Source organism: Priapulus caudatus, unplaced genomic scaffold (genome assembly GCF_000485595.1).
Source record: "Priapulus caudatus unplaced genomic scaffold, Priapulus_caudatus-5.0.1 Scaffold882, whole genome shotgun sequence".
NCBI lineage: Eukaryota > Metazoa > Priapulida > Priapulimorpha > Priapulimorphida > Priapulidae > Priapulus > Priapulus caudatus.
In genome coordinates, this window is record NW_014577943.1 from 4,032 (window position 1) to 15,224 (window position 11,193).

The following is an 11,193-nucleotide window of genomic DNA, read 5'->3' on the forward strand; positions in this document are numbered from 1 at the left end:
ATCTCTCTCTCTATCTATCTATATATATATATATATATATAATATGTCTATCTATCTATCAATCTATCGATCTATCTCTCTCTTTATATATATATTATATAGGGAGATAGAGAGATGAAGGTAGATAGGTGGATGGATGGGTAGATAGATAGATAGATAGATAGACAGACAGACAGACAGATAGATAGATAGGTAGATACATGCCAGCATTTGATGTAGCACTCTGTTGAAGCATCATAGTCACTGAGGTGCACATGCAAGGTGCTATTAATAATTTCTTCAATTCAGTTATGTGAACTCTCACACGAAGAATTCCAAAAGTACATTCCAATGGACAAAGGCGACCTCTTCTGGACACATTTGGAGTTGCTGAGAAAATGCAAGTTTGTCGGTAAGTTTTATTTTCAGCCTGTAAAGTTCTCCTGTCTGTTACGTACCACCTATAGAAAATTAATGTTACGTTACAAAAGTGTGTTGCTTGAAGCTGGATGGGTCCTCCTGTGGCATATATGTTTAAAATAATTGATCAGAGTGACAGAAAGCTTGCCAGAGCCACGTACATGTGAAGGTTGAACGGAATGTCGTGTAGATGTAAAATTTATTTGAGCATGCTGCCAAATGTCAAGCCATAGATTTTGTTCTGTAATCTTGTAAATGTTCTGTGCAAGTATAAAATAATTCCAAGTGCAAGGTACATTACACCAGAGAGATTAACTTTAATGTTGACATGCGCAGCACAATAACACTAGCTTCAAATCTACTTTCTGCTGCTCACTCAATGTTGGTACTCTTGTTTCATGCGTGGTTATTAGTGTTTGTGAAGTGCAGTCATTGCTAGTATATATATCGGCTAATGTTTCTCTCATGTGCATTTGTTTGTATGCATTGCAGCTGTGGTTCAACCTCAACAGACGATTGTCGCCATAGCCAGTACAGGTAAGGCTGCTGTTAGAGGATTTCCCACATATCAATACCAAAAATGTTGATACAATGTGGCCCCCGTTATAACGCGATCGATCGTTGAGGTCCATAAAATGTCGTCGCGAAAAAAGCGGGGTCGCGCTAAATCGGGGTTCAAGAAAATAAACTGACCCAATGTTGACCTGCACTGAATAATGCATAAAAGCGAACAATGCGAATGAAACAGTCAGTGCATACAGCCATCTACACAACATGCAGCAACAAGTCGTATAAACTCATTAGTTCTCTAAAGGCGATCGTCGCTTCGGCCTAAGGCCGGCTTAACTGCCGGAAAGAGCAAAAAAAAGGTCCAATGACTCATCGCGTTATATCTGAATTAGCGTAAAATCGGGATTTCACTGTAGTTGCATTTTAATATAACTACTATAGTTGATCAGAGAGGTCTACGTGTCATGAATTCATATTGAACATGTCAGAAGGAACGACTGGATTCATGAGAATCTAGAAATGACCGGAGCAGGGGTGTGTCATAGTAGCTAGATGTAAGCAGGGTGCGAAATTAACGGGAGTCCGGAGTCAAATACTCCCTGATTTACTGCCGGACTCCCTGATTTGACATATGCAGGAGTCCGTGTGTCTCCCTGAAAATTCGGTCATACTAATTAGTTCGTTCCAGAGCATGGCCTCGCGGAATTACTGTATTTTTCAGCTAATGTCCAAAGAAAATTTGACAGAAGTGCAACTGCATGAATCTTAAAAATAAGCACATGCGTTATTGTTAATGTCTTTAATTTTGAACCTCAGACTGCGGACTCCCTTATTTTGCTGCGGACTCCCTCATTTTGCTGCGGACTCCCTCATTTTGCTGCGGACTCTCTCATTTTGCTGCGGACTCCCTGTCTTTGAGGGCAGGGAGTCCATTTGACTCCCTTGTTCAAAAGTTAATTTCTACCACTGTGTAAGTGTATGCTGACTAACTCTTACCTGCTGGACAGAACCTAAGATACGGACGTACGGCCGGCCCGGGGTGTGCTCAGCACAGAAGGTGAGGATGTCCAAGATGACTGGATTCACAACAACTTCACCTGGTAACAGGACAGGTACGTTGGTTAACATCTGGTAACAGGACAGGTATGTTGATTAACATCTGGTAAAAACACATGTATGTTCGATAACACCTAATAATAGGACAGGTATGTTAATTAACACCTGGTGAAAAAAACAGGTATGTTGGTTAACACCTGGTACCAAACAGTACATGTATGTTCGTTAACACCTAGTAACAGGACAGGTATGTTAGTTTACACCTGGTAACAGGACATATATTTTAGTTAACAACTGGTAAAAACAGGTAGTTTAATTTACACCTGGTAAAATTACAGGTACGTTGGTTAACACCTGGTGAAAAAACAGGTACATTAGTTAACACCTGGTAACAGGAGATGTGTTTTAGTTAACACCTGGTTAAAAAAAAACAAGTATATTAGTTAACACTTGGCAATAGCACATGTATGTTCACTAACACCTAGTAAGAGGACAGGTATATTAGTTAACAGCTGCTAGCAGGACAAGTAAGTTAGTTAACGCCGGGTAACAGGACCGAAGGGGAAAATTAATTTTCTCTGGTTCTTATCAATGGCCTGCTACCCCCGAGAGACACGTTCTTCCCTGGCCCCTGCCCAAAAAAGGATTGCCAACCCCCGGCTTGAAATCATCGCCGAACGAAGTGTTTGCGTTTGCTCGCAGGCAACAACGGACAGATTCAGCTGTGGCAGTTTCTGCTGGAGCTACTCACTGACAAGGACTCACGCGAGTGCATACACTGGGTCGGCGAGGATGGCGAGTTCAAGCTGTCGAACCCGGAGATGGTCGCACAGCTGTGGGGCATGCGCAAGAACAAGCCGACAATGAACTACGAGAAGCTGTCGCGCGCGCTCAGGTGAGGCCACAATTAAAAACATCTTTGTTTGCCCTCTACCGACCCAGGATGAAAAGTTTGGGTTGATAGGTAGGGATTTTTTTGAGTGGGGTCCTTTTACAAATTCAGCATCGTGTCTACATGCTCGGTTGTGCTTGTGTGGAGATAAGTTTTATGTTGAATGTTTGTTTTGCTTGGTATATATAATGTATTGCCTACAGATTTATATAATGTACAGTGATACAATTTGTAAAAAAAAAGGGAAAGATCAATAAAAAGTCTGAGCCTGGCCCCTTTTTGGCGGGTCGGTCGGGTGTGGGCAAACAAACAATATTTTTATTATGACCTGAGGCCCGCACGCACGCACGCGTTTAACCATGCAACTATTACTTGTGGGGCCGCCGCCTTGCCCGCCACACATGCCGTTGTCTAAGCCAGTGCTTAAATTGGTGCTTAAATTTCACCCATGGGATGAATGAAATGATTGTGGGGTGAATGAAGTTTGGTCGCAGGTGAATGAAATTGTGTGATAAAGACTCGAGGGTGAATGACACTGAAATAGTTTAAGAAGCACTGGTCTAAGCTTCTAACACTTACTGGTCGTGTACAGTATGTTTAGATGCAAAAGACGAGACAAGGTGTTGCTTGGTTTATGCTACTAATAGATTGGTACACACACACACACCCACACACACATATATATATATATCACTATAGGTTGAATAATTATTACCGTATTAATTAAACCAGTTTAATTACATCAATCACTAATTTTATTCTTAATTAGGTATTACTACGATGGAGACATGATCTGCAAGGTCCACGGTAAAAGATTCGTCTACAAGTTTGTCTGCGATCTGAAGCAGCTGATTGGCTACAGCGCGGCGGAGCTTAACCGCCTTGTCATGGAGTGCGAAAAGAAGAAGTTCAACCAGCCGAAGCACAGCGCGTACACGACACAGAAGAAGGGCCTCGACTCCAACGTCGTTCCGCTACACTCGCTTTCTAATGTTTAGAACACCGCTCGCACCTACGATAGCGAGTGTAGCAGAACGACGTTCTGATGTTTAGAACACCGCACGAACCTACGATAGCGAATGTAGTGGAACGACGTTCTGATGTTCAGAACACCGCACAAACCTGTCAGTGAATGCAGCAAGTCAACGTTCCGACGTTCCGAACACCGCTTGCACCTACGATGTTCTGCTACACTCGCTACCGTAGGTGCGAGCGGTGTTCAGAACGTCGGAACGTGGACTTGCTGCATTCCCTGACAGGTTCGTGCGGTGTTCTGAACATCAGAACGTCGTTCCACTACATTCGCTATCGTAGGTTCGTGCGGTGTTTTGAACGTCGGAACGTTGACTTGCTGCATTCACTGACAGGTTTGTGCGGTGTTCCGAACATCAGAACGTCGTTCCAAACAGGATCGGAGTTTAACTCTGCTCGCTGTCATTAGTTCGCACAGTGATCCGAACCTCATGACACTTCACTTGTCGTCGTAAGTTCAAGCTGTGTTCGGAACGTTGGAAGTTTACTGGAATTTATTTCCTGTAGGGGCGCCACTGCAATGGTAACCATGCGCGTAATCACAGCTGCTCTCGCGTGATGTTGACACCACTGCTAGGTAACATTGAGCTTCCTGCTGTAGCATTATCCTGTGTGTTCCAGTAAAATGGGGTTAGTTTTCATGAAGGAACACCATCTGGCATTTAGGTGTGCCCAGGCATCCTCAGTTGGGCCCAGGACCCCACCAACCGATGAATGCCTGCATGCCTTATTTTAAGGGTCAGCTCCCATCTTGTGTAGCTATATTGCACAATGCTTTGCTGCTGCCCACGCAGGCCAATGGTTTTTGCATGAATGGTCCATCAGAACTTAACATGTGCTACAAATGCCTGTAACTGCCGGATTCTATTTCTGTAAAAGTGTGAAATCTGCGAGTGGTGTTGTTGTGTTATATGAACTTGATAAGAAGCAGCAGCCGTCTCTAAACAACAAGTGAGCAAGGGTGTGATGTAAATAATATAAATGTTGGAATTCTTGGATGAGAAAAGCCTTAAACAATGTAGCTTTAGTTAGCATGGTGGCAGATGTAACATGTGGTAGAATGGTGGCCTGACTCAACGAAAATCTGAGATGCAAAGAAATATCTGTGTGGTAACGACATCTGTTCCACTCTCTACTCTAATTGTTAGATAGATGTCGTTAAGTAACACCACGAGTCTAGAATGTAATAACTTTTGCACAGGAAATGCTGTGCCAGTGTTATGTCATTTTAGACCTTTTAGTCGTAGATATTGACGTTTCTGACAATGGGCTACCTGGTTCCTTTAATGCACAGCTGACAATAGTCGATTGTTGTCTCTAGCGTTGCAGAGGCGAAAGCTTTGCTTGGCCGTCTGATAGCAATGCTGCTGCTGCTGCTATTCCGAATGCAGTGCTAGGCGTTGTAGCCTTCCAGCACGTCTTCTGGCGGTCGTTGATATTGAGACTGGGGCACTCTCCAGCCGCGCCATCATTGTACATAGTTCGGTTAACGAAGGAGGACCTAATTAGGTAGTTCTATTCATATATGCAGCTCGTTCAGTCTTGATTTTTTCATAGGCCTCGTTAGACTGGTGAGCTTTCCAAAGTCTAGCTTCAAACAAAAAACAAGGCTACGCAGCAGCATGTGTGAATAAGCGGTTGCGTTGAATGACAGCGATTCGCTGGCACCACCTGACAAACGCTAGTTAACTTGTAAGGTTACAGCATTTCTCAGTGCTACTGTATGGATGTGACGTTTAAGCTGTGTGCCGTATGTCTACCCAGGAACGATCCTGGGAAAATTTTCAAGGCAGGGGGGAGGCAAAATTTTGTGACTCGATCTGCCTAGTGATGCACAAGCGAGGGGTGCAACTCCTAATCTACGAGGGTTTCACGGATGATTTCCGCTTATTTAAATGTTATTTGAATTCGTTAGAAATTCGTTTTAATAAATAAATTTGGCTGTTATTATATTTTTCGCTTAAATGTTTAAGAAGCAGCTCCTCCTTCATCTCCCCCCCCCCTTCCATGCTGAGGCAATGGTCCTGTCCATAAGGTTTGTGTGATTGTGGGCCAGTTGCTATAGCGAGATCTTTTCTCCCAGACTCGATGGGGTACTCCCAAATTGCAATTCACATTAAACATTTTCATCTTTTTTTCCCAATTATCAGTAAATTTGGTTAATTTACTTAAAACAGCACGAAAACCAAGAGGGTGAGGAATCCATATATGAAATCGAGGCAAAGCTGAACTTACTGTGAAAAATAAGGCGTTTTCCATACTAACGTTAATCTCGCAAAAAAATCTCTCGCAAAAAATCAATACTAACAGTGAAAGAAGTTTTATTTTAATTGTATACGTGATTCTTGTCTCACGGCACACCCCATCAGTGCCCTGTATCACTCTCATGCACAGGCATTTCCCCACTGCATGATATCAGTGTGCTTATCAGTGGGATTGCTTAATTACATCGGCACAATATCTCTTCGTCACTCGCTGGTGAGGCGATGTGACCAGGTCCATTATAATTATTTTGTTATTCTGTAGACTGGTGTCACAAGTCCCAGCGGTGGAACTGTGGTTCATTTACAATGACTTACTGAGCCAGTCTAGTTATTGTATCCCCCGCGACGAAGTCGGCGGGGAGACTATGGTTTCATGTCTCCCCAGCCGCCGCCGCCGCTCGGTCCGCCGCAGAGAATTTTCCTTCTGCTCTATAACTCGACCCCTAATTGACCTAGCGTGACCAAACTTGGTATACTTACACATCTTGGGGAGAAGGTGAGCAGCGTACCAAAACCAGGTCACTGCGACCTTTATTTGACCTTTACCTTGACCTTGATCATATTTTCCTTCTGCTCTCTAACTCGGCCCCTAATTGAACTAGCACTACCAAACTTGGTATACTTACACATCTTGGGGAGAAGGTGAGCAGCGCACCAAAACCAGGTCGCTACGACCTTTATTTGGCCTTTACATTGACCTTGATCATATTTCCCTTCCGCTCTCTAACTCGGCCCCTAATTGACCTAGCGCTACCAAACTTGGTATACTTACACATCTTGGGGAGAAGGTGAGCAGCGTACCAAAACCAGGTCGCTACGACCTTTATTTGACCTTGACCTTGATCATATTTCCCTTCCACTCTATAACTCGGCCTCTAATTGCCCTAGCGCGACCAAACTTGGTATACTTACAAATCTTGGGAAGAAGGTGTGTCGCGTACCGAAACCAGGTCACTGCAACCTTTATTTGACATTGACCTTGACCTTGATCATATTTCCTTTCCGCTCTATAACTCGGCCCCTAATTGACCTAGCGCGACCAAACTTCGTATACTGACACATCTTGGGGAGAACACGGGGGATACATGTAGTTGGCGACAATTAACTGCCCTTTCTAGTTCATCGTATACATATATATAATATATATATATATATAAGCGCTCACGGGATCGTTCTCAATACCACATTTAAGTCACAACAGTAGAAATGGCCTAACAGAACATATTTTGATGACCTTTTATAGAGAAAAAAATCTTTTGTCTATTAATATACGGAAACATAATATTTAGTGACTGTAATAAGTAATCAAACATAATATTGTATTAGGTATATATTTTTTATATGAATGTCAACATTTGGTTTATTTTCGTGACTCGTATTTACAAATCATTCGAATGTTCGAATTGCAGTGAAAGCATTTCTGTGTGATGGCTTTCTTGTCAACGTTCACTATTAAGTATAAATGTGGCCACTACCTTCTATTGCAACAACAACAACAACCACTATTTGCAATATGAAGGTGTAGGTCAGTGGTTCTTAACCTTTTCTGAGTCAGGGACCCCTTTGAGGATCTGGTGAAAGCTACGGACCCCTCCCGAGAAAAATGCACATTTATATCAGCACATAAACACAAAATTTTACATGCGCCTGGTTCACGGACCCCTGAAGCCCATCCACGGACCACAGGTTAAGAACCACTGGTGTATGTAATTTAAGTAAGTTACTCACTATAGCCAGCCGTGTAAGAAAGTGGTTGCCTGGTACCGTGTGTGTGTGTGTGTGTGTGCGTGTGTGTGTGTGTGCGTGTGTCTGCATGCCTGTGTGTGCGTATGGACAAGCATGTATGACTTACGGTAGTAGTTCAATGTAGTGCTATATTTGCTACTAGTTATATCCTGCGTAACATTATGCGATTGATAACAAACAAATATTGCGAGCAAGTACGTATTCGTTTATCTCACTGTGTTACGTACAACACACCAACGTGTTATTGACAACAATTGCACACAATGCTGAGTGAGTGATTGTAAATTACATCCCCTGATAGATACCGAAGTAACGTCAGATATGGCTACGTTGGAATCATACATAAGGCTTTATGTAAACATGTATTTCTGTATATAGATTTGTGCTGTAGAAACACCCACAAGGCGCGTGCGTTTGTACTGTTGCAATTCATACAGACGGAATGTAAAATATAAAATATTTTTAGGTGACAAGCGTTTTAATAGAACATGTTTCTCTGTTTTCAGTTTCCTAGTTTTATTCATTTACTGTTGTAATATTCTGTGACATCAATAAAGCTAGGTTTAAACAAACACGGAGGACAGCAATAATGATTTGGAGTCCATTTATTGAGCGCAGCGAGTTGATTTTGGATGGAAACCTTCGCTCATAGGGTCTATGTCCCCCAGCCTCCCATGGTACTGCCGGAACGTACCCTGGGTACGGTCCGGTATACCGGAACGTACCCTGGTAACTATCTGATATGGTTAGGGTTAAGGAGTAGGCGTAGGCGTAGGTGACATATATGTACCTGAGGTAACTATCTGATATGGTTAGGGTTAAGGAGTAGGCGGTCCGGCATATTAGATAGTACCAGCGTACGTTCCGGCAGTACCCTGGGGGACATATGATAGACCCTCTCAGCGAATTGGTTTATTAACTGTGGTAATTTCAAAGAAAAGCACGATAGGTATATAAGAAAACTGACAATGTGATTATATAGTAATCACATGAAATATACTTTATTATTCAAAAGCATATATAGAGATTTTATGCAAGGAATACCTGTATGAAAATAGCTATCAAGAATCAATCTGAAAATATCATTTCCAGCCACCTAAACGTTTCACGAAATACTATTTTATCCAATCACCTTTTAACGAAATGGTATGGTATATCAGCACATCTCAGAGGTCAGCATATATATAAAATTTTGTGGAAATATTTGTAGGATTATACTCCATTTACTAGTAAACTATATTTTTTCCGTTGCTATAGTTACAGAATCTCGGCTAGAACCGCAAACAAAAAGTTAACGGCTATGCGGAATGAAAACCTTATACATATTTTTATCTGATATAATTAGCTATAATGAATTGACGATCATGAAAATAGTGTTTAATTTGTTTGCACACAGTCTAGGGTAATTTCGTCAATACACAAAGTATGCGGCTAAGTGGCAGTAGCTCATGTATTCTGTATACACGTGCGCCTGGGATTCTTGCAGTGGAGATCTTCAAACTTAAGATAGAGCAAGCCTTTCCAACTATACTGGCGGTTCAACAACACCCACCACCTTTCTCTCCACATCTCGAATATACTTCTCTGGTATGCCAACGTTCCTGCAAATAAAAAACGTATTGTAGCACATATTAAGTAAAACATACCTAGTGGAAATTCGTCACTCTCCACTGATCGACTTTCACTATGTCAGACCTATTTTAATTTACCTACACCGCCTCTATCAGCTGACCGCTTGAATAGTGAACATTTGAATATTGCTTTGTATTGCTATGCTGTATACATTTGATACATTTACACTCTGACAATCTTTAACATCCATAATGTAATGGATGGTTCTTGTTAACTTCTCGAAGAAAACACCACTACAGAATCACCGGTCAGCACCAGTGTAAATGATGTGGACATTGTCCGTGAAAATGACGAAGACCCAGGAAACCTGAGGGGGTGGGGGATAATTGGACATGTTGCAAACTGCAGGAACAGCTCTAACAGCAATATCCAAGCATCGTCTCACAGACACAGGACTGTCTTTATCTGAGACTGATCCATCCACTGTCGCTACCCAGTGTGTGAAACGGAGGGCCAGATCATCTCTTCACAGATCCACTGTACCAATACTCCGTGGGGATTCCGCGAGCTTATCACTTAATGCCACCGCTGACGTTAGCTGTGTGCACGTGCACGTGTGTTGTGTGCACGTGTGTTGTGTATTGTGTATTGTGCAGTGCTGTAATTGTCCGCCATGCTAGAAGAGACAATCTCGCTTGCCTAAGTTCACCGATCTTCTTTCGTTTCGTGGCGTCGAGTCTCTGCCTGCGCAGCTTGGCTTCCTCGTCCAACTTAATTCCTGCAATAGTGTGTCCATGAGTTGCAGCAACAGCTTTTAAATAAGTATGTAATACTGTCTTCAGATATTGCTTTATTCATACTAGGACGACATCACAAATGATGGAGATCTCTAACATGATTAAACTAATTAAACTGAATCACAGAACATGTGGTTTTACTAAACTGAACTGGTACAGTCACAGTACGTTATTCTCTATCTTTCGTTTACGTCAGAGACAACTGCCTGCACTGACAGCAACGTTAACAGTCAACCGACCTATCCACCCCGCGTAATCGACGGGTAAATAGATCTTGCTATTAGGATAGGTCATTCTAAAAACGTTGCATAGTAACAAAAATGCCACAAAGTTGAAGATGTGGCATGCACGCAAGAAAAACGTGTATAAACTGGTTTACCTTGACAAACTTTGACAAACGGGGGATATCAGATCTCATATTGCTCCGCAGACGGATAGTTCGACTATGAAACCTTTGCGAGTATTAACTATGCATGACTCATGTCCTCATGCTCGCAGCTACCTTCCTGGAAGACTTCTTTCATGTTTGCTGCCCCCTGGTTAATAACTACACAGGCAGAGCACACATACCTTCCTGGAATAATTCCTTCCTGTCTCCTGTCCCTCATGTTAATAACTACACAGGCAGAGCACACATACCTTCCTGGAATAATTCCTTCCTGTCTCCTGTCCCCCTGGTTAATAACTACACAGGCAGAGCACACATACCTTCCTGGAATAATTCCTTCCTGTCTCCTGTCCCCCTGGTTAATAACTACACAGGCAGAGCACACATACCTTCCTGGAATAATTCCTTCCTGTCTCCTGTCCCCCTGGTTAATAACTACACAGGCAGAGCACACATACCTTCCTGGAATAATTCCTTCCTGTCTCCTGTCCCCCTGGTTAATAACTACACAGGCAGAGCACACATACCTTCCTGTCT

At 42.6% G+C, this 11,193-nt stretch overlaps 2 protein-coding genes across 2 annotated transcripts in view; one reads left to right on the forward strand and one right to left on the reverse strand.

Moving 5' to 3' along the window:
- The window catches only part of LOC106814195 (GA-binding protein alpha chain-like), a gene marked incomplete at its 5' end in the record, with an annotated part of 9,363 nt that extends 3,527 nt beyond the window's left edge, over nucleotides 1-5,836 (forward strand). The window contains 6 exon segments of the mRNA XM_014818494.1: nucleotides 289-391; nucleotides 892-936; nucleotides 1,917-2,021; nucleotides 2,668-2,860; nucleotides 3,627-3,842; nucleotides 4,057-5,836. Of these exon segments, the coding sequence (XP_014673980.1) occupies nucleotides 289-391; nucleotides 892-936; nucleotides 1,917-2,021; nucleotides 2,668-2,860; nucleotides 3,627-3,842; nucleotides 4,057-4,063 (669 nt within the window).
- A 3,017-nt stretch (nucleotides 5,837-8,853) lies between these two features.
- LOC106814191 (cilia- and flagella-associated protein 45-like) overlaps nucleotides 8,854-11,193 on the reverse strand; it is a 20,487-nt gene continuing 18,147 nt past the window's right edge. Inside the window, exons 10-11 of the mRNA XM_014818489.1 lie at nucleotides 10,171-10,249; nucleotides 8,854-9,500 (exon numbers count right to left, since the gene is read on the reverse strand). Coding sequence (XP_014673975.1) covers nucleotides 9,425-9,500; nucleotides 10,171-10,249 — 155 coding nt within the window. The 3' untranslated portion in view covers nucleotides 8,854-9,424. The remainder of the gene's footprint in view (nucleotides 9,501-10,170; nucleotides 10,250-11,193) is intronic.